Here is a 25,186-nt window from a genome sequence, read left to right on the forward strand (position 1 = left end):
AGGTACGTTATATAAATACTTTACTTCCTACATGTACTTATACATATACACATACAAATTAGTTTCAAAATGCTGTTTTGAAAAAATGCGTGGCAAGTGGTCTATGGGAAAAATCCAAACACCAAGGTGGTCCCTACATTGAAAAAGGTTGAAAACTACTGGTTTAGAAGAACATAATTTGTATTCAGACAATGTATTGCACAAAAGAACCACATTGCTTTAATGCTGGGTAATCAATGGAAAAGTGCCACTCTATTTATGAGCATCACAAACGTATAAGTCAGCAGTCATTTAGCAGCTGGAACTCATTTCTGAATCTAACAAACTACAACAATAACAAAAGCAGACTCTATACAATCCTCTTTTTAATTTAAAAGCTAAAAGATCCCTGCTGAGATAATAATGCTCTTTTGGCGCATATCACAACAATCTGAAATCATCTTTATCCCCTCTTTTAGGGTCTATTGTCTGCTCAGATCTTCTGTAATTTGTCTATTTGTTCTGAGCCAAATGCTGCAGGATCGTTCTTGCTTCTAGGACCATCTACACATATGCTTTACCCTCACTTCACAATTTCACCCCAAATCCTAACCTTAGAACCACTAACAGTTTGCAAAAAAATAAAAAAATTCAGTCTGTTAATGAATGGGATAACTAAAACATTATTTTCTATACGACAGATGCTTTTGAGAGTGTGGCAGTCCCCGAGCAATTGATACTGGACGAATCAACAGCCTGCCTGTCTTTCCATGAAGTCTGCCTTCAGTCCCAGCAGTACGATCTATAGAAGCTGAAGTTAACATCAGTTTTTCTAGGCAGCATGCAAGTCCTTATTTTCTGAAAAAGTGTGTTTTTTTGTTTTGTAGTGACAGATGTACAAGCCGTGTATAAACAAGGATCCTCAGATTGAGCTCTCACAGCAGTTATTTATTCACTTTTTCAACTGAGGCATAATGACTGGGAGACGTTTACAACAGCACAACAGTATCAGACCAGCCCAATCAGGTTTTATCTCTGTTTCTTCCCAACACTGGGTGCCTGATCTCGGTGCCTCATCTGTCACTTTTCAAACTTGTCCAGATCTGTGTTATTTGCAGCAGTGCAAAGTTGATGTATGTTTTTTTCAAAGAATCAACTTTACTACATAACAGTGGAATTATAAATCTTCTTCAATTCCATGTTTATATGAAGGTAATTAAATATGAATGAATTATGGTAATTGCATGTACAGGACCCTTTTACATTTTTTAATGCACTAATGGCTCTTGCAACATATGTGCCTGGGCTGACCAAATTTGAACTGTCCCAAAAATGCTTAATTGGAAAAAAAGAGGATTTTATTCATGTCATTTTAAATGTGATATTGGAAAAATATTCTCAAAACTTATTTCAGCACTCATACTGTGTAAAAATTGTACTCAAGTACACTAAAATAAACTGTCAGCTGTCTACAGGGTGATGTTAACACACAGCAAATCGGATATGCCTGCCTATTGGTAGGTTTTTTCTGAGCTCTCGATACCAGAGCTGCCGATAGGCCGCTTCCTGGGATGACGCCCTCGGTCCCGCCCACCGAGGGATTAAAACCGTCATACTGAGGAAGCCATTTGTCTTTTTGAATTGAACCCGTGAGGGCGACCGATGCGACCTCGCGGTTGCTGGTTGTCTTCTCTTTCAGGGAACTAGGGTTACGACCACCAACAACATTACGTATGGAAAATGTATACCAGAGCGAGGGAGAAGGAACAGCATCAGAACCGTATAACCGAAGGTGAGCACAGGGAATCTCCTGAAAGGGGTTCTATGAAAGCTGGAGGAGAGGGGATGGGGCCCTCTTTGACAACCATCGACATTCTAAATTGACAGGAATGTACAGTAAAAACAATTGGCAGCTCTTTCATCCCAGACAAGGGATGAGCAGCAAGGAATGTTATCTGGTCATTAAGCCTGACAGGCTTTGAAATTCTAAGCTTATAAACAAAGTGGAAGCTAAAGCATGTACACACTTGCTCAGATATGAACATACTGTAAAGTAACCCACATTATTATTATTATTTACACGATTTAAGCAAGGTTCACATTATAATATACTCAGCTTTTTCAATGACTGTCCAACAAAACTGAGAATGTAAGTAAAGTTAGTATCTGGGGAAGACCTGATTGATTACCAATTGAATACCAGGTTTTAGCTTGAAGAAGCCTTTAGCCGAGCTGCAATTTAAAACTCAGGTCTTTATTAAGACTGAGATCTGCTGAAAGTAGCCTTGGCAAGTTTCTTTTCCCAAGAAAAAATACATAAGCATACAAAGGGACTGAGGTTTAGAGACCTCTTCATTCAGTATGTTTTTTTTATGAGATACCATTTATTAAACATTTCAAATTATTGCCATGTGCAGGTAACTCCAAAAATGATAGCGCTTTATAATTTAGTTGTTTTATAAGCCAGATTATAAAAAATACTGCAGCTACTACTAAGTAAAAAAAAAAAAAGCACCAGGCTAGATAAGCGACCGTGTATAGAGTTAAAGGGGAATCTGTTAAACCTAATTCACAGGCCAAGATTTGTTTCACAAGACAAGCAATAATATGTTTTGTAAAAATAAAAAAAAATTAAAAAAAAATGATTCCACAAATTTCTTCAAAGAGACTAATGTGAGGCTTAATATCAGCTTTCTGCAAGACTTACAGTACAGAGTTCCAAAAAGTCACAAAAATGCCCAGTACATTGGAGCCCCAATAACAAAAAATATAACAAGAGCCTTGCGCTGGCCCTGCAGAATTCAGATATTTATTATTACGTTAATAATAATAATAATAATAATAATAATAATAATAATAATAATAATAATAATGTAGTGGTAAATGTGGGCGAGTAGGGCAGCCTATTGTAGAGTTACTACCAGTATTCTGAAAATGTACTCTACTAAAGATTTTGACTGCATATTTTGTATATAATTAATCTAAATGGCTGGATTTTAGCTCCTTTTGTAGAATACCATTAAGACCAGAATTGCAGAAGCTACCCTTCTGTAGAGAGCCTTGTATATATTATATATGTATAATATGTATATTACACAAATATGGATTGAAGTTGAGGCATATATTTTAGTGGCCAACTACTGTCCCCAGAGGGGGTATGACGGGATTATATGCCCCAATCCTAAAGTTTAAGGCAATATTGTCCCCCGGACAACACTATATCAACACAAGGGGGCAATAGTTTTTCACAAAATATCCAGTCCATTTTATTAAACCTTGAAAGACAGCTTCATCTGCTTCAGGTCTCGAGTCTTGTATTTCTCCAAGACTTCTCTAAATCTGTGTTTTTGGAGGGGAGATATTGCTAAAAGATGGCAGTAGATGTTTTTGTTACAACTTTTGTGTTTTTAGCATCTTTTTACGTTTAGAATTTGTTGAAGCCCATCTTCAGAAAGCTGAGCCATTTTTTCCCCCTTGTGCTATAAAAGGTGAGCACGTTAGTCTAGGTCAGAGTCGTTGCTATGAGTATCGTTGCTATGGAATAATTAAAGTACAAGTACCGTTGCTCTCAATAAAGATCGTTGTTAAAGACTGTAGTGCAAACTATAATCTGTCACATGATGGAGTTTTAATGGATTTTAAAGGTTTAACAGATTTTAAAGGTTTAAAGATTTAATAAAATACATATGGAGCAAAAAACTGTTTAGCAAATAATGCATGGATTGTGCAAAGTACAATATACAGAGCACTTCGTCAGCGTTTTATCCACCTTAAGTATATTTGTGTAACGCTCTGTCTGGGTTTTTGTTTTGAAATGCACACAGCAAGCTATAAAACCCATATTAATCTATAAAGGTTTTTTTTCATCAACACAATATAAAAACTTCTTGTAAACACAGTTTAAGAAAGCTGAACGATACAGAAATATTTAATATACCCTTGCATATTTTAATATTAATTAGGTCATCTGAATTTTGAAGGACAATTTCTCAGCCTTAAAGAAAACTGCATACATTATGAACCCAAATTGCCCAAAAGGTACTACCAAAATAGCATGGTTGACATTTTCTGCAAATCTGCACGGTGGAGTTCAGGTTGGTGCTCCCTTGAGAGTCAACTGATTGGGCTTTTTTGTGTTGTTTGTGCATTGGAGAATCCTGTTAAAAAGAATCCTGAATAGATGAGTTACACTAAGTGTGACTTGTGTTATCTATGCATGCTGATAAGTCTATGAAATTGCTGAAAGAGTTTAGGATATTATTTACAACACGGTTAGGAGCATCAGCTCCTATTTGGGAAGTACTCACATATGTAGAATAAGGCTCCCTTGCTGATGCAGGATAAAAAAAAGGGTCGTGTAGATTGCTTGAGGTGAATTTTTGGCAGCAGAAAACCATATCTTTATACCAAGGGTACTAAACTAAAATGAGTAATCTGATTCATCTTTGTTTATTCTGACTAAGAGTAAATGACTGAGAAAATGCATCAAGATTCAGTCCAGCTCTTAAAATCCCTTTTTACACAGAGCCATAAATGTCTTAAAATGATATGCACAGATGTTGTTATTCATAATTGGCATGCTGGTAATGTTTTAGTCATATCCATCAAAGTGAGATGATTTTTAAAGCATATACATCAATATAGAATCGTCTGAAAGCAGCTGTGTGTCATTGAATTCTTAATAAATCAAAACACAATGTATGAGTAATTGTGTGAAAGATTGCAAACAATAATGCTAATGTAAATGGCTTAAGGGGTGGTTTAATCAAAACGCCATTTTATATCCAGCTGTATGGACACCCATACCATTTATACTGCAGGAGGATCCCACTTCAAATAAATGTCAGCAGTGTGAAAGATTTGAATACAAGTCACTGTAATTATCTTCATGTTAAAATCCATACAAATGCTTATAAAACAGACTCAGAAAGCTGGCCTTTTGGCTGACCCCTACACACTTAATTGATTTTAATAATACTTTCAGAAATTGACATTAAGATATCAAATATATTTTTGGAGCGCTGTGTATTTCCTATTCTGAGATTTAGTGTATTTGCAAGCTGCTGAAAAAACATACAAAATCCTCATGAACTTCTAATATAGCTAGACACCTCACACACTGATCTTTGCTCAAGTAAACTGGGCACCCAAAGCAACTAATTATACCAGCGCCACCTCTGGTGAAAAAGTATATGCCTGTCATTCTTAGCCCGCTGCGTACAAATGAATGAATGGTAACATATGAATGAATGCATTTACTTTCAATCAAGCATCAATTCATAGCAATTCCTTTTCGGGCCAATCTCCATAGCTTCATGCCAGTTCCACTTTTATGAATGAACCTTAATTACAGGACAGCTGTTGATAATGAACAACAGAAACAATAATTCTGGGGATATGAGGCAAGTAAAAACTCTCCTCATTGAATCAAGTCAAATTTTGAGAGTTGAGAGTATATTATTATCATCTGTGAGAAACATAGTCCCCACACTATAACAACTAGGCTTTCTAGACAACAGGGACTGGATTTTAAAGCAGGGGTTTTTTTATAAACAAAAGAGAAAATAGAGGCTGCGTTTTAAACCCATTTCCGCAGCCATGAAGTTAACTTCATATACAGCAATACATAACCCAATAATACAGAAGAAATGTTCCGGCCTATGTCTGACTTAATACAATCTATTTTTTTTAATAACTCCACTTATGAAAGACAGGTGGCCTTTACAGTAAGGCTGTTGATCATTGCATTTCACACCTGCACTATAAATATAACAGCTGTGGAACACAAAATTGGTTCATAAAAAAAGATTCTACTCCCAGTGATGGATTATCATTTTCAAAAGCACTTTCAAAATGGGTAATCGTCTGACGAGTGTACATTTTCTAGCAGTGCCTTTTGGAATCAATGCATGCCTTACCAATAATGGCACTTTTATCTTATTATAGTGATTGAAACTTCTTGTATTCGGAATGAAGATGCACTGAAACAGAGCACAGAACTTTAATCTCATATTTAATTTGTTTTAATGTTCCAAACACATTAAAATAAAACAAAAAAAATATCTGTAAAACCCATGCAGGTAATACATTATCAAAGATAACTGATGTGCTATAAGGAGCAAGAGATTATGCTTTTATTAATTATATATAGTAAGAATACAGCTAGATGGCAAGGATTGTGCATGTAGTTGTGTCTGTGTCTGTCTAAATCCATGAATTTAACAGAAAACATGCCTCATAAACTGCAATTAGTATTGCTTACTACTGAGTGCTTCATAGTAATGAATCAATATTATTTATGTCCATATCATACATTTAGTTAGTGGTATACCATTGAACCATTACACAATATGAATACATGTAAAACATTCACATATGCAAAACATTGCATCTCAACCAGTCTAAATTAATGCAGCCCCAGCTGGGGCTACAGTGTCTACCTGTAATTGATATAGAGCTATAGGATTCCTGAGCTGTGTAATGAGTGTCAATTCAATATGACAACGTATGGTAAGACTGAAGCCTAGCATAAAAAATGGTTCTAAAAAAAAAATTATTTTACATTCAAAACATCTACATGCAGCACCGTTCAACACTGATTCTGTGATTGTGGTATCAAATTAAATATATGCTTTTCTACTTCTTAAAGGAATTCTTCTGACTCTGCAGGATACACAATTACCCGCCATTGTCATTTCTGACAGTAAGTGATTAAGTATTCTTGTCCAGTCACTATCAGAGTGCCTAATGTATTTGGCACCGAGGCACTGCAGTGGGAGAAAGGAGGGAGTCAGTTACGTGATTTAAGACATTGTGTAGGAGTAGAATGGAGAACTGTGATCACTGCGGCAGCTATTCCTGTGATCTTTAATCTGAACATTGCTTTTACGTTGATACAATAAAAGACCTCTGAATCAACATGAACTAGAAGGATTTCCCTTTTTAACAATGCTTTTCTTTTTTTCTATCCTTTCCTTTTTTATTTTTTTGTAAGAATGAAGAACTGAGGTTAAAGCTGGACCCCATCGCTGTCTCAACACTATGTAATCAACCTTTTCTTCTCTAGGGTGGCCAGACAGCTCAAAACAATTGCAATTTTGCTCAAATATCCTGAGCTGCATATTTAATTTAAATTGCTGTCTTTTTAAAATGAAGACATTGTCTCTAAAAAGTGAGCTGTTGTGAGGAGGAGGGCATGGGTGCTTTTATAATCAGTAAAACTGTGCCAGATGGAGTGTTTTCATGCTGCATCAGTTGCTTTATTGCGTAGAAGTTGCGAAAATCCGCCACCTTATTTGCACTGTGTGTTGTCCATGAAGACTTAATTAATATATTTTAGTTTTCAATCAAAGTTTTTGTGTTTTCTTGGTTTGTAATTCGTTTCAGGAACTGCAAACAGTCAAATTGAAGGGCTTAATCTAATTCCTTTAAGAGGCTGGGGAGGGCTGTATGTAGCATGCTTATCTCTCATTTGGAAAGTCATCAGTTTGAGTCCTCCTTGGATATACCTCCTCTTCTAATACCCTTTCCTACAGTAGCAGTACTCTTTGCTGATGAATTATTTAACACCACTGTTACAGGCTCATTTTTCACAGACTTTATCTGAGAGATCGCACCATTTCTAACCAGAATACAGATATCAGGGAAGACCATGAGGCAAATCATGACTTAATCACAAAGGAACCTTTTTTCGTTTGTTTTGTTTTTTCAGTGTTGATTCTGGCAGGGTGGGTGAAGAAGATACAGAAAAGAAGATTAGGGAAGAGTAATAACTAGATCATTCAACACAGCAACTCAAACAAGTTTATTTTAAAAGGCATATTGCTCAAAGATTTAAAAATGCTCAATCTATGATTATGTGCAAACAGTTCCATATGAAGAAGAGATGATCTGACTCCATTATAAGGTCACTGAGATTTAAAACATGCTTTATATGTCATTAAATGCAAGGAAATATAAAAAAAATACATGGAATGCCTTGGTAGAGATTAAAGAATAATATTGGAATATGAAATAATAAAAGGAACAGCAACAAAAAGTCACATGTAACCTGTGTACTTACAGCTGCATGATGAGGTACAGATGATTTGGGCTCTCGTAAATATCTTCTAAAGCAACAATATTTTCATGCTTGATTCTGAAATAGAAAAAAAAGACAAGAATTCAAGAACTTATTTTAAATTCTGCATAAAACAATATGAAAACTGTATATACAAATATCCTTAACCTTTTATTTATATGGCAACCATATGGTACAACCCTCCCAAAATCTATCTATAAACAGTAGGATATAAAGCTATCTATATAGCATGGCTGATGCTTATCAGGAAGCAGCACTGACAGGTAATGTCCTGTAGCTACATTAGTTGACTGTCCCAAGAAAATGTTGTGTCTCAAGGCACAGTGAAATACTTTTCTTACTGCATGATTAAATTTTCGCATTTCATCAAAAATGCAGAATAATTCTCCATTGTCATAGAGCATATTTTACAAAGCCTGTTTAGTACTGATCTTGGATGTTCCCTTAGATAAAGTGATCCAAGATCACTTCTAATCTGGGTCTGTGAAATCATCCATTAGTCTGTTTCCCCCAAAACTGTACAATCATTAAGATTACAAAAAGCAAACTTATTTGGATGTTAGTTATCATTATGCACATCCAATTTAAGGCATCCTGAAGATATCTACTTGGAAAAGTATTTGTGCACATATGTGAGTAAAGAATAGAATCACAAACAGTGAATGACAGTAGTAGCATATCCATCATGTTCAGTAGCTGTAGTCCAGGTTGCAGACTTGTCTACAGTTTATGTAGCTACTTGTCTAATAGGGGCAGCAGTGTGGAGTAGTGGTTAGGGCTCTGGCCTCTTAACCGGAGGGTCGTGGGTTCAATCCTAGGTGGGGGACACTGCTGCTGTACCCTTGAGCAAGGTACTTTACCTAGATTACTCCAGTAAAAACCCAACTGTATAAATGGGTAATTGTATATAAAAATAATGTGGTATCTTGTAACAATTGTAAGTCACCCTGGATAAGGGCATCTGCTAAGAAATAAATAATACTGATCTAGCTTTTACTGTAGATTCAGAAAATGGTTTTGTATTTTGACTTTGTTGCTGTAAATTGTAACTGAAGCTGAATTAAAGTGAGCTGAAATACAGTCTGTTAACAAGTCACTTCTGGAAAGGTTTTGCATGTGTTGATATTCTATTTAAGTTAAAAGTCAAATGCAGTACCCTGATTATAATGATGCAGTCTGGAGTCAAGGAGACCATGCATTTGAGTTCTGCCTTATGCAGAGAATGCAGGAAGTAGTGGAATGGAGTTCTGGGCACAATGGGAGCCATGTCCACGCTGTCTTTTAACCTATTTGTTACTTTAAAGGGCTGTACTGTAAAATGCATGAGCTTTGCATTGGCTTTGATAGGATTAGAATAAGATTTCATTATTTCAGTTTATCTCTGTGATCAAGGTCCTCTCAGACAGGGAAAAGCTGTCAGCTGTGAAAAATATATCCCTGACATTCTCTACACTGTTACAATGATGCCACCTTATAAATATACTGTATTCTGCAGCTAATTCATTTTGTTCTGTTTTTGACCAAGTGAAAATGTCAGGCCTCCACTCAGAATATATGTTTTGCCTTTTGTTGTATTACAATGTTTGGAGAGCATATTAGTAACTTTCACCAATAACTATCATTTTTTTAATCTACTGGCTTCAATTTTAATGAGGAAACTAAAGGGGAAAGCATACATTATGCATCACTACCTGGTCTTTAAGAACTGTTAAAGCCAATATGTGGTGTGTGTGTGTGTGTGTGTGTGTGTGTGTGTGTGTGTGTGTGTGTGTGTGTGTGTGTGTGTATATATATATATATATATATATATATATATATATATATATATATATATATATATATTATTATTATTTAAAGAAATACATTGAAAATATATCCAGCATGGATCCAGCATGCAGTGTAGGTACGGTGGAGAGTGAGAGGGTCTGTGAAACCAGCAGAACAGTGGATCTATAGAATTTAGCAACTGCAAATATCCAACCTTAAACGTTGACAGTTCTTAAAGAGCCATAAAAAGCTAAACAAAAAGTGCAGTATTTTTGTGCTCATCAGGTAACACTTCAAACTTACAGTACACATTTGTTTTTTTGAAATTTAAATTCCATAATCGTTCCAACTTTCCTTTACCCAATAACACAGACAAACTCTTATTGGGACTAAACATTTGCATTCAATTTTTTTTTTTTAACTAATCAGAGTTAACAGCAGGATTATTTCGAGACCTGTTCACTTGGTTTTACTGTTTACTGCTTGCTTAAAAAAATGACTATTGCATGTTTTTTTATGATCTTTTGTTTTTATTGACAGAGGAGCAGCTGAAACAGAGCCCAATTCGATTAGTTTTATTGCTGAAGGGCTACATTGAGGAAAATTCGGTTATGTGATTATCAGAGTTAATATGGAGCAATATTTATTTGAATTAAATTAGCACAATATTGATGATAATTTCTCCTAATGTTGCTTCTAACAAAAAAGGTAATTGGTTTTGGCCCACAGTCTTACGTGACTGTATATGCTGCTGTGTGTCAGCTGAGTTACAGACCACCAAAGAGGAGGTCGGAGGACATAGAAAATACCAATTTTAAGAGAGCTACAGTATAAGAATATAATCTTTAAGAAAACTGAACCTAAGTGGGAAATACCAGGCATAGCAGCAGCATCTTCTACAAAGCTTATTCATGCCCACTGAGTACAGCTTGAAGATAAGCCTGCCATAAAGAACACATTAAAACCAGCTCATGCATTTAGGGTGCTGTACTAAAATAAAAAAGGCCAGTTCCGTTTGCCAAAATTACAATGTCTGCTAAAAAAAGGCAAAATGTAAAGAAATAAAATACACCCCACAAAAAGTACACTTTTGGATAATTTAAATAAGTCAATAATTATATACAAATGTGTAAGTGGCTGGAAGGATCCTATTATAAGGATATACAGTAAAAATGTCACTATGTCACTAAAGAGATTCTGTGAGATTCAATATATTAGTCTGTATATTTACCAACGAGATTAATAAACCTTAACCAAGCAGGATGTGTTTTTGTTGTACAGAGGTAATTGGATATGAAACAACCTGTGGGGTCTGGCATGGGTCAGATCCCAGGCTTTCTATTCATCATACATGCTCTGAACTACATTGCTGAATCAGAACCCTATTACCTGGAACATGATAGATAAAAAAAAAAAAAAAAAAAACAATTCAGTATTTCATTTAATCAGTAACGTTTGACAAAGGGTAGCCTCTCAAAAAGGTTATACCTAGTAACTTGATTTTCTTACCTCCCATCTTTATCAATATTATGGGCATTTAAAGGTTAAGTTATTGGATAAAGGTCATGCTAGAATAATGAGAAGCCCTTTATTTTAAGCTATTTTTCCACAGATGTGTGGATGTGGTTAGACTAAAACTCTCCTATACTGGGGTGCTGATTTAGAAAACAATGAACTTGCAAACAGAAAACGGACGCAGCTATATTTCTGGAGTACTTTGTGAGTAAAATTGTAGCTAAGTTATTGTCTTACTGTTACCCCGTTTACACTAGCCACTGGGCAGCTTAGCCTAAACCCAGCTGTCCTAGTTTGAGCCGTCATAAAAAGAAGTGACCTATTCCACAGAGTTGGCGTCAAGCTGTCTTGGCTCTCATTCATGCTCTACTATGAATGCATTTGTACCTTGCAACCTCAGCTTGTGTTTAATCAGAAAGAGAAAAACGTGTGTAATAGAGATACACTTGAGTTTAGGTGCTATGTGCACATACAGATCCAAAGTCGACTTACAGTCCAGTACAAGTGGCTCAAATGAGAAGAATCTGTTGTTCCAACCGGGTCTAAGGCAGCTCAGGTCAGAGATGTAAGTGTAAACACAATTGTGAAATAAAGCTGGTTTTTTTTTACCCAGTTGTTCAAAGAGTATCTTTATTGCAGCCAGAGCCGGCGTCAGGGGGGGTTCAAGGGACACAACTGCAGCCTTTGGGGGGGCCCAGCCCTGAGTCAATTTCTTTTTTTTCTGAGCCCACTTGAATGAGTAAACATAAAACATATATAGGCGCCCCATTCTGGCAATCGGTTAGTATTACGGTCATGTGATTGCTCTGCTGGCAGATGTAACCAACAGATGGTAAAAATTCAGTATTTAAAAAAAAAAGTACATGCTTTTGGGATATTAATTTGTTAATATATATATATATATATATATATATATATATATATATATATATATATATATATATATAGTGGTATTGAATGCATTTGTAGTGTTGTATTGAATGCATTTGTACTGTGGGCTAAATTTTGTTGCAGATGTTTTTTTTATATATATATATAGAAATGTTTTCATACTATCTTTTGTACTTAATTAATATTATTATTCATTTCTTAGCAGACACCCTTATCCAGGGCGACTTACAATTATTACAAGATATCACATTATTAATGTACAGCAGCAGTGTCCCCCACCTGGGACTGAACCCACAACCCTCCGGTCAAGAGTCCAGAGCCCTAAACACTACTCCACACTGCTGCCCTGATTAAATAACATTAATTTAGGAATCCAATTGATGCCTATGATTAATATGTTTTTGTGACATTTGAAGCTATTAATATGTGTTTATATATATATATATATATATATATATATATATATATATATATATATATATATATATATATATATATTGTTCACAAGCATCTTAAAATAACATTATTATTATTATTTGTTTATTTAGCAGATGCCTTTATCCAAGGCGACTTACAGAGACTAGGGTGTGTGAACTATGCATCAGCTGCAGAGTCACTTACAACTACGTCTCACCCGAAAGACAGAGCACAAGGAGGTTAAGTGACTTGCTCAGGGTCACACAATGAGTCAGTGGCTGAGCTGGGATTTGAATCGGGGACCTCCTGGTTACAAGCTCTTTTCTTTAACCACTGGACCACACAGCATCCTTAACCATAATGTTACAATATAGTTTGTTGGAAAATAAGAATAAAAGTTTTTGCTGCTGATGTATTTATTTATTTATTTTCAAAAGGTTTTCTTTAGGTTGTGCTGGAGCTGTGCTGCATATTTCTTTCTTTTTCTTTATTGTGGGGGGGGGGGGGGGGCTACTTCACAGTCTTGCACCAGGGCTAGTAAATCCCAGCCCTGGCACTGATTGTAGCTACTTAGTTTTGCAACCCAAGTTTACCACAAACCATCCATGTATCATTAATAAATAATAACAATAATGTTCACAATGTTTAGCAGTGGGCAATGTGCCAGCTGTTACATTAGCACTGCAAGACAATGAATAAGGTTCAGCACATATTAAAACAAAACATGACAACAATGTTACAGAGAAATAGCACAGAAACAAAGTAATAAACGCAAATGCCGTTATTAAGAAATGCTTTAAGGGCAAGCAGTAAATCTCTAAAATGAAATGTCTATAATGCATTTGTTAAGGCCTAACTGCAATCTCAGTGAATAAATACTGCATTTAGAATGTGCTGAATGAATAGTAATAACTTGTATTAATGTGTGACAAGGCAATTACTTTGTTTCTATGGCGACGGTTAAATAAGTGCATCACAATTACAAACAGGGATAGTTGTACAATATTTTTTATGATGCAGTACATACAATTCAATTGAACTTTTGTCTATGGTATAAATCTAACTTTTCATTGTGTGGTATTTGTGAAAAATAAATTAAAAATGTGATATTTGTGTCTGTTACTATTTCCATTCTGGTGAATGAAATGTAATTAAACTAAATAAATTATCTGAGAACTACAGAAACACAGCTACAAGTGTATCTTTCTTAGTCGGAAACAAGTTGTTATACTTAGGGGCGTGTTTGATACCCAATGTCATCAATATTAATCTACATTGCTGTTGAGCCACTCAACTAAGGTATTTTTTCTAGAGAGGCGGTAATATGATGTGCACTCCGAGCCTGCCTCATTGACTCTGACACTGACAGTCTGAGTGAGACAGTGACAGTCACAGACAAATTGGACAGTCAGAAGGTGCCGCCTTCTTTTTCTGTACCACGCCTAGTGTGATGGTTGATTATGATTATGAGGGCAGGTCCTCCTAACCAACCCCTAAAATAATTATCTTTTTAGAGAAGCTCATAGATATACAAGCAGCCAAAACATACAGTAACTAGAAACCAGTTTCATCCTGATTGAGGCTCACCAGCGCAGTGTAACCTTGTGTCTTGACCATACTCTTGTTGTAATTTTGCCCTACATTTCAACTGACAGCTCCAGTTATTGGTAAGTACAGGGATACCCAAACATGTTATTTGGGTATTTGCATACCCAGTTAACATTTTTGGGGGTATTCCTGTCCTTAACAATGACTGGAGTTGCCAGCTGAAATGAAGGGAAAAATTACTACACTGTTTTGACTGCTTGTTTATCTTATTATTAAGTTATTTAGCAGTTATTTGTTTATCTATGAGGTTCTCTAAAAAGAAAAGTGTTATGAAATTTGTTATTTATTTTGTACTTCATCTTTTATGCCTTTAAGGTCAACTCAACAGTATAACTAACAAAAAACATTATTTCCTTATTAGTATGTATTCAAGACTTATTGTCTGTCATTTATTATATATTAAAGACTTGTCTGTTGTTTCAGCCGATCTGATTGAAATCAGTCGATTAAATGGCACGTTATCAATCAAAATCATCCCATATTAATGGACCAGTAGGTACCTACTAGCTTACTACCCCCTACCCCTAAACCTAATGTCTACAACTAACCTAATCTATACCCCTAAACCTAATCTCAATCCCTAAACTTTACTATTAAAGTCATTTTTACTATTATGTCAACACCGCTACTACATCCCACGTCCATTAAAGCCCTTCATCCCAACCTACTGTACCTCTTAGGAGGCTACTAGGTACCTACTGGCCCATTCCAATGGGATGATTTTCCTTTATAACGTCCCATTCAATCAACGGATTCCAATCAGATAGGGTGGTTATTAATTTGTTGCAAGACTTACTGGAAAGAATTTCTATTTGAAATTAAACAGTTCTTTCAATAATTAAAGGCTCCGTGTCCATCCTGTTACATGAACAATAAAATGGCATCATCACTTTCACTTTTTTAATTTCTTTTTTAATCTCTATAATATCAATGTTGTATTAACTGGAAATCACATATTCATGTGCCTGCAAGTAGTCAAGTAAGTTTCAAGTGTAGGACATAGACTTAATTGAAGGATTAAAGTTTTGATCAACAGTGAACTTATTGCGAATTCATACCAGGCAAGGACTAATTTATGTGGTAAATCAAATAATTAATCATTAGCTTTTATGTGTATTTAATATCCATGTTCTAGCCTCTTGTAACACAACTATCGCTTTTAAACAAAATTAGATGAGAAATAAAAAGTGTAGTACACATTTATATGAATGCATTTGAACATGTCAGTCCTGTTACTGAGTATGAGGTTGTGTTATGAAAGAACCAATATGTAGGAAGGCTGCTTTAAAGTTATCTTTTTAGTTCCACAGTTTGAAACAGTGCATGTCAGAGTAAAAGAAAAACACAGTTTCAAATGATTAACGCTACCTTGGTTTTCTTGCTACAATGTCCCCACAAAGGGAGCAAATACAGAGCCTTTACCAAAGCAAACTGGGCATTTTCTGCTAAATAAATAATGAATGCTTATGTTAGACACAGTCTACTAGATTCATGTACTGCCTTGTCTGATTTAAGCTGTAAATAATGTATTTAAAGAAAACTCCTCAGATCCATTAACAAACCACAACATTACAATGCCTGCAATGGCAAGACTTTGGGTTTAGAATATTGCAAATAGGCCCTGGATACAGTGAAACACTGCTAGTGAAATGGATTACCAGTGTTTATTGCTTCATACAATTTGAGAGGGTGACTGGGCTTCCATGTCATAGATTTTGGGTCTGGGGAGAATAATCACAGTATGGCATCTATAGCATCCAGACTGGGATAAAAAATATATAAACAAACAAATGAATCAACCAATCATTAAACAGAATCTTCAATAACAAGTATTTTTTAAACATCCATCTATAATAATAACAAGCTTGTTAATATTTCATGCTCAACAATCACAAATGAAAGTGCATTCAATGGCAATTACAACTTAAATGACTAATGTCAGAGAAGTAATACACTACCTCCTACAACATACATTTGAATGCAAGTTTTTAATTGAGCAACGGAAGACAATTTGCATTAAAAGCTGTACAGGGTCACACATGAAATGATGACACACAACCTACACAACAACTATGGAATTTCCAGTAGGCATGTTCTATTGTAAAAAAGATCAGCCTACAGCCAACTTACACTAAGCGTGAGGACTTCTAAATCATGCCCAGAACAGGCAAAAAGAACAATTTATACTGTCGGCCACACTGGGTTCAGTACATCATAGTAGGACTGTACTTTCTGCAAAATGATACATTATATGTGCACCCTGAAATAAACACATTTTTGTGTCAATTTACAGGAGGACTCATTACTGCTGTACATACTGTGTTTACTGTATTGCTGCTGTGCAGGAGGGGTGTCATGGAAAAACATGATAACCCCCAATTTAATTTAGCCTATCCTTTCTTCATATTACCAACCAAATACAATTTTTGGAAAACGGAATCGTTTGTGGGAAATCACGTTTTTCCATCACGTTTTAATTGTACTTTAGTATTTAGCAAAATTAGGTCAATCTGAAATCTCTGATATCAAGTTCTTCTTTCCAGAACATCACTCAATGGCCAGTGGTTGATTAATCAAGATCTCATTTTTAAAGAAACCCCTCCTCCAACAAAACAAGTAAAACATGCAGCATGTGGTGTTTGATTATGTACTGACTAGCCAAATGTTTTATTGAATATGGTATACTCTATCCTGTGAATACATGTTACAATGTTATCTGTTACCACAAAGGAAAGATGCTACCAAAGGTCCTTTCATACATAAAAACTAATGCAGAAAACAGGACAATTATGTTGTTGTGGTTTTTTGCTGCTAAGCAACAGATACGTAGGATGTATGCTTTATGCATGTGTGTGGAACCTTTTTGTCAAGTCCACTTGTCAGATTACTTATTATACAGAGCTGACTGGGGATTTTCAACTGACAAATAAGCAGTTTCTTTGTTTCCAGTTTCTACAAGTAAAATAAAAATGTTTGAAACAACGCTCTTTGTGCCTCATACAAATTCAGTACCGAATCGATTAGTTGTGAGTGCCTGTTCTTGGAGTAAATGCAAAAATCCAATAATGCTGTTTTAGAAAGAAGTGATTAGATGCACAAAAACAATGAGAAAGTGTAAATCTCTCCATCTCTCCCTTTCCATTTTGGGAAAAAAGCTTAATGTACAGTGGGCAATGAACAAAATGTCTCAAATTGTTTGAAAGATAAATGTATTCACATCCCCCGCACTGGTTTAATCATAAAATTAAATTGCAGGTTGTGGGGGCATTTTATAATTGCTAACTATATATCAAATATAAAGTGATTGGAATAAAATAGAATTCTCCAGGTGTTCTTTTTAATCCACTACACAGGTCTTTAAGCTGTCGTCATATTTGGCTTATTCAAGGAATTGGTCTTACATTCAGGGCTTATCCTAAAGCATATGGTTAGGTTTATGGAATCTGAGATGACTGCTGTAAATATAGAACCAGACATTGGTGAGTGTCTTTGCACTCTAAGCAGAGGACATACAGCGAATATGTTCTGACAATGCAGTTAGTTTATTGATCAAAACAGCACTATCTGTATGGTTGACCTTTTCTGTGGTGGGTGGTGGGAGTGTGCACACTTCTTCCCAGTGGGGTAAAACCACAACTTCGGATAGCTCTTCTCTGATCTAAAAATTGACATATTACGTGTATAATGTAATGTGTTACAGTTTAAGGGAAGATAAGTTACTATCAATTTGGTGCATGATTCTAAAATCTACGCAACCCCTAACATACAAACCTTTATGGAAATGTACATTAACAAACTTTTTTTTATTGGGGGGGGAGTTAAGATAATAAGGCATGAAATTTACTCCAGTGGTTTTAAATCATACACTACCAATATATTTTCAGGTTTGATATCTAGCTTTTTATGAGTCATGGGGGTCTATTTATAAAGGGTTAGCACCTGTCCAAATGAGGAAACAGGAGTACATGATTCGATTTCGTCCATAGCCGCCTATTTAACGGCAGTTGCTATTCATAAGAGATCATTCAGATGTGTCGTTAAGCCCCAACAATTTTTGTTAATTAAGGCATTTTCTTAACGAATTGAGAGAAAGGTTAACGATTACGTCACTAGCATAAAGTTTTCATCGGTCCTGAGCGTCACCCTGCTATTATCCAAAAGCTTTATATGAAGGACAATGTTTAATATAAATATATACTCACACAAGAACATATTCTCTGCCATAATAAGTTTGAAACAGCGCTGTGAAGCGGAGAGCAAGTCAGAGACTGAGAATAGACAGTTATTTTATTATTATTTATTTGCCGTGATCCGCAGCTGACAGTGGTCCTTCCTTTTTATTTCTTTTATCTGTGTTCACAATAAACAGTTTGGACAAATACTGCCTGTGTGAACCTATTTATTTTCATGGAGAATTACAATATACAGTATACCTGTGCTGCTGATGCAGTCGTGTGAAATTTGGGCTTGCTTGCTTTTTTTTTTTTTTCGTGCACCACAAAACTATCCATTTTGTGTACAGTGTGCAATAAATACTGCGTGAAACTTAAACATAAACTCACCCCTGATTGATTCCCTGCTTTAAGCGGGGTTTATTATTATTATTATTATTATTATTATTATTATTATTATTATTATTATTATTATTATTATTATTTATAATAATAGTTTTCAAATGTCCTCCTACAGTGCTTTTTTTTTTTTTTTTTTGGTCCTGCAGTTAATGAAATTCTTTTGTGTGCGTATGGAAATGTGTTTTTTCCAGCGTTGCCAAAAAAACGAAAATATAAGGTAGCCTATTTATTTAAAAAATACTTTTTTTTCTAAATTTTGCCAAGTCCTGAATTTTTGGGAGACGTGATTGGGGCATCGGAATCAGGTTTTGCAAACTGCCCGTGACTGGCAGCTGCAGACTCGGGTTTCAGTAGTACTGTCGGTAGATTCCGTTTTTCTTTTTGCAACAGCTATCGACGGCAACCAGGGAGCATTAATAATGCTGATGATGTCATCAAAAAGAGGGAGATTTTCATTCTTGAACGACTGTATACCCATTCATAAAGTGCTTTGCGACAGTCGCCTGTATTCTCAGATCATTTTATGAACAGCAATATGGACGACTGTCGTTAGTTTTAAAAATGAAATTCGTACTTTTATGAATAGGGCCCATAGTGTCCACATAAACTAAGAAGAAAACATGATGATATTTTGGTAGATGTGTATGTTCTTCTGTTTTAATTAAAAAGCCCCTAGGAATTAATAATTTAGGGAATAATTAGCAATTTGGTGCTACAATGTAAGACAGTCAGATCAACAATACTGTAGAGTTGGAGAGGGACATAACCATGGAGATGTAATGTACAATACGCAGATTTAAAAAAAAAAAATCAGTGTTCTAACATACATTCAAAACTTCAAAATAGTTTCAAATAATAATAATAATAATTACAACAAAAAAAAAAACTTTGGGGGAAAATAAATGTTGATCAGATAAATGACAAAAGCAGAAAATACCACCTACATGCTGTAAATGAGTGTCAAAAGATAAACCATTAGATAATATGAGGTGAACTTAGATTTTCCTGTAAACATCAGAGCTTATTATGACTCCGTAGGATTGTCAGAACTGTTTCTACTCAGTTTTCACTCAGGGCCTGCATGGTTACTGGTACAGTTGGGTTTACATTATTCCTTACATTGTATTACTGTATTTGGGTGAAATAGGTAGCATGTACTTACTTTCTGAGAACAGCAATCTCATTCTCTATGCTGCTTTCCTTGCCCTTTAGTGCTTTCTTTGGGATACACTTGACGGCAAACATTTTCCCAGTGGACTTCTCCTCAGCCAGCACAACTTCTGAAAATGCTCCACTGAAAAAAACCAAAATACAGTACCTATTACTTTCTGTTTCATCACTATTGCAGACCAGCACGGTGCATTTGTTAAAAATAATGTTATAATGTGAGTTAACATTTCAGTTATGTTGCAACAGCTTGGGAAAGTTTTAACAGAAGATGTGGTGCACCAAAACTATTTTGAGCCAAAATCACAATTATTATTACTCTAATCCCACCCCCCACCCCCACCCTCCCAAGAGAAGAGTTCTATGAGACTGGGCTGAAGCATAACCAATCAGTTTAAGGAGGCTCACACTGAGTGCTTTCATGACCACTTAAACTTAATTCTGTTTAATTTTTGTATCTTGTAAGTGGTAATCTGCAGCTGCCATGTGAACAAGATTCTGCTTCTCAGGGGTTCTGTGTCTTGTTAACATTAATTAATAATTAAAGTGTGACAATAAGTTAAATTTGAGCTTTTATTAATTCACATACTTTTATATGGCTTCAGACGTTATTACCATAAAGGACAGTCCATATGAATCAGATAAGTCACTACTGACTGTACTGGAGGGATTCACAGGCTCTGAAAGGCATATGGCCCTGGAGGTTCTAGTAAATAGGTGAGCTGGCACAGCTATATTTCCTAACAGTCTACATTCCGAACCATTTAAGCTTTGATTTTTATTTGTTTTGTTTTGTTTTTTTCACCTGCCAGCCTGACAAGTGTTATTCCTGGGTGTTCCTACCATTCCTGACCTGTGTGTCACAGCTGGAGAGCAGGGGAAATGGGTTAGCATTAACCCATCTTTATTACAGCTCATGTGCGTGGATCAGTCTCTTCAAATGTTAATTACTAGCACTGCTGAAGAACCACTTCAAACTGACAGGCATGAGTTGTTATTCCCAGGTACAGCTTGCATTGAAATTAGAAAACTGTTCACAATATTACATATTCACAAATAAATTGTAAAGCATACTTAGAAAGCTTTGCTATGCGTCGATTATTGCTTATAAAATCCTTTCTTCTAACACTGAACCTAACCCTAGCTCTCAGTGGCTGTTCAGGTGTGTGTTTAAAGGACAATAATTGCAGAATATTTGACCTGTGAATACCTTTCTTTGTAGCCATTATTGATAAGGGCACTTCCTGCACTTACAATAGAAGTCACATGATAAAAGCAGAGACACATTAAACAGTCATAAGAAAAAAAAAATACTGAATGCAAACATTATTCTGCTAAACTTACTGCATGTGTTACATCAGTATTTTGCTTACATTCTTAAAAGGCAACTTGGCAATGAATGGTATGAGATGTCAGGTTTATTTGAACTAATGTCTTATTCTGTAATGTTTTGATTTACTTTGTAACCTTTTTTTTATTTAGTTACTGCATCATAATCTAGTAACTTTTAGGAATTCTGAAGTCTAAAACAATCCTCAATAGAACTGTCAGAATCTTGTTAAGACCTGTGTACAATCATTGGCCTGTCTCTCTGCAACAGTCTGCCCCTAGTGGCTATAGTAAATATCACATTTACTCTAGTACTGGATAACCAGACTCTTAGAGAGCATGTACTTACAACTTGGACATTCCGAGAGCTTGACACCACAGGGGTACTTTGAGTTTAAAAAAGCCACCAGAGTGTAATGACGGAAATGATAAATGCTACAATGTGAATCTAAACAATGACAAGAACACATTAGTTAACATAACTGTGATATTTCCTACGCATACCAGATTACTCTTTAAAGGGTAGGAAGACGTATACATTTCCATTAAAGCTTACAATGATTCGGGTTCTGAATCATTGTAAGCTTGTAATTCTATATATCTACCGTATTTCTTCAATTTGGCGCAGCTGCGTTTATTTTTAATTGATCAAAATGACTGCGGCCCTTAAACGAGGGCGGAGATTATACAAGGGTGGCCTTTATAAATAATACCATGCTTTACAAACGCTGCAATATTTTATTACATGATTTAAGGCATTTTAGAAATGGCGCCATGAGAGGCTCCGATCTGCAGCACTACAGTCTTGTGTGTTTTTGGGGCTTAAATATAGTACATTTACTGACAGTTAACAAGAGCCTATTAGGTGGGAGTTGGGAGGTCAGGGGAGTACTTTACCAGCGAATCAGGAGTGTGTATTGGTTGCTATGGGCGGGACAAGAAGAGGAGAGAGAACGGTAGTTGAGTGTGATGCAGTTGTTTTTCTTAACGAAAAATATTACCTCTGAATATCAGTTTGATTTCTTTTCATACTAAAATATACCCTACTCGGTTATTTTTTTCTCTCACTGTAATTTACCTGCTGTTTGTAATTTCTCTGTAAGAGAAACTGAAACTAAATCTTCTCATAGATAGTAAGCAAGTTTTATTATATATATACTTGTACAGAACTGAGTAAAATTCCTATTGAATAAAAAACAAAACAACTAAACCCCCTACAAGAAGATATTTTCAGCCAGCTTTTGGATAGTTCTTAGAGTGACCGGCAAAGCTCTAAGTTCCTCTGAGTTTAAGTTTTCACCATCCAAGCTGACGACGAGGTAAACAGACAGCCCTTGTTTTATCCCCTGCTGTGTTGGCACTGAACTCTGCTGGAAAAAAAAGGAACGTGAAGGACTGCTGTGCTGTAAGTAGTTCATCTTGGGTTGTCTGTCGGGACTGTACTATGAAATAACATTTGCTTACTAAGGTGGATGTACATTCATTTGTATTACATGCTGGATTGAGGTTCGGAGGTGTCATGTACATAGGCAGAGTTGCGCGTTTCTTTATTTTTTGAGCAGGGGTAGAAAAAATACCTTTACGTTTTTTTATTGAGAGCGGCGTTTATTAAAAAGCTGATATCTGAGGGAGGCGTTAAATCGAGGGTGGCGATAATTCGAATTAATACGGTATATATATATATATATACATACACACATACACACCGATTCCATATAAGTCACATGATGCTGTGACATGTCAACTTTGCTGTTTCCACTGAAACAGATGGGGCCCACCAGAGTTGAAAGATTACAGAAGAAATAAAAAGATATACCGGTACTTCCCTCCAGGTTTGACCTGTGTGTGTTTTTTTTTTTATAAATGTGTTTTACCGGGAAGTTTACACACAAATATTTGCATCTCATTTTCAAAGTTTTCCCTGGAGACTGCAGTTGTAATCACTCTTTAGTTGCAGATTAATCATACAGGGAAAGCATTTACATAAAGCATTTACAAAACATTACCCATGTTCAGTTTACCGTTTATAGGACATATTACATGTATAATGTAATGTGTTATAGTTTAAGGGAAGATAAGTTACTATCAATTTGGTGCATGACTCCAGAATCTATGCAACCCCAACTGAGGAATTAAACTGTAATATATAAAACTTTATGGAAATGAAATCAGAAGCTATAATAGCCAAATTGAAGAATTAAGATGTAACCATTTTGCAGTTTTGTAATGGAAATCAGAAATTATAAGAAATGGTAGGTGAATAAAATGCACACTTAATTCTGATAATATAAAGTACATAGGTCCCTGTGACAAGGTGGCTGAGTGGGAACAGGTGCAGAAGTCATGCAGTGCGGTAATTAAACAGACAGAACCTTGTAATCCAGTTTGGAACAGTGAACTTTGTTTTTATTCCAGGTCTGGTGACCTAAACAATAATCCCCCGGCAATACACAACAATGTGTACTGCACTGGGTAAACAATAACGGGATTGCAGTCCCAACTAATAAACACAATATCTGACCCACAATAATACATACACGGTCACCAGTCCTGGGTGCGTGCAGTAGTGCTCGTGGTGGGTGATACAGGTTAATTAATGACTATTGGTGAAGTGCCGTTCCGGTTTAGTGCTGGCCCTAGGCGACAGCTCCGGAACTGTGTTAGCTGTCTGGTAATGTGCAAGACAAGACAATTACAAGACAAAACAAACAAAACACTCCCGGTACTTTTTATGAATAGGAACGGAGTCTCTCACAGTCCTTCTCAGTTTATTTACACAAACCAAAACGAAGGAACAGATTATGATTCTCCGTCCCCTTTTATGCTGTCACACATGACCCCTTGGTAAATGAGTGCAACCGCCTCTCCAATCTGCGGCTGCCATGTTGTTTCCCTTCTGGGTCAATGCGTTATTGCAACAGAGTCTCATCCAGGGAACTCTGTTCTCACTGCTTAGCACCCTCACAGGTCGGAAGGAATATTTACAACCAAGAATCATTGTATTTCTGTCACAGGCCCTTACTAATTCAGTCACCTTTGTAACACCACATAAACATTTTCCATCAAGGTCTGAGAAAAGTGACATATGTACTCACTAAGCACATAGGGTTCCACAAACCAAATCACAATGTGCCTGCTTTCAATCTAAATAATCTTTGTTGGAATAGAGTATAATGTCACCATGACAACAGTGCCACTGAATCTTATCTCTGTGGTTCAGTGTACTGCTGTGCTGTCTAAAATAATACTCAGGCCAGTTTACTGTTCACTGTTCAGAAATCAAAAGAGAAAAAAGGGCACAAGACCAACTACTGGTTATACACTGTATATTATTTTACAATTTCTTCAATCAGATCATTTCAGTTTTTCACACTGTACCTTGAAGCAGTTCCAGTTCTGGTGAAATGAAACTAGCTGTCAGATTGCTGTAGGCGGCTACACAAAGAGATCTATCCGTTAGAACTGAAAGTGCTGCATTTGATTTTTTTCCCTGAGGATCATTAAATTACAATGTTGGCTGTTAGGACTCAAGGATGATGCTGCTGATATGCAGGGGGAGGGAAGACTGGACCACTCCCACAAAGGTGTGGGATTTTTTTAGGTTTTAGGTTCAAATGCCCACATACACTCTCAAATCAAATTCTACTGCCATTATAAGTCACTAGACATAACACAATCTGAGGTGTACAACCACATCCACATACTTAATAATGTCTACAGGTACCTAGATATATCTCCAAACAGAAAATAAAGATGTTCACATTTTTCATGCTTTTAGTTCATTACTTTATACCCACCTTATTCTTGTTTTTGGACATTCTGCTACCCTGGACACCACCAGTAATGGAACTTGTTTGTG

General features: G+C 35.9%; 1 protein-coding gene across 1 annotated transcript in view; it reads right to left on the reverse strand.

The window, feature by feature from the left end:
* LOC117414917 (calcium/calmodulin-dependent protein kinase type 1D) overlaps nt 1-25,186 on the reverse strand; it is a 106,328-nt gene that overhangs the window by 46,796 nt on the left and 34,346 nt on the right. The window contains exons 2-3 of the mRNA XM_059027280.1: nt 19,994-20,125; nt 8,042-8,116 (exon numbers count right to left, since the gene is read on the reverse strand). Coding sequence (XP_058883263.1) covers nt 8,042-8,116; nt 19,994-20,125 — 207 coding nt within the window. The remainder of the gene's footprint in view (nt 1-8,041; nt 8,117-19,993; nt 20,126-25,186) is intronic.

This window comes from Acipenser ruthenus, chromosome 7, assembly GCF_902713425.1.
Source record: "Acipenser ruthenus chromosome 7, fAciRut3.2 maternal haplotype, whole genome shotgun sequence".
Classification (NCBI taxonomy): domain Eukaryota; kingdom Metazoa; phylum Chordata; class Actinopteri; order Acipenseriformes; family Acipenseridae; genus Acipenser; species Acipenser ruthenus.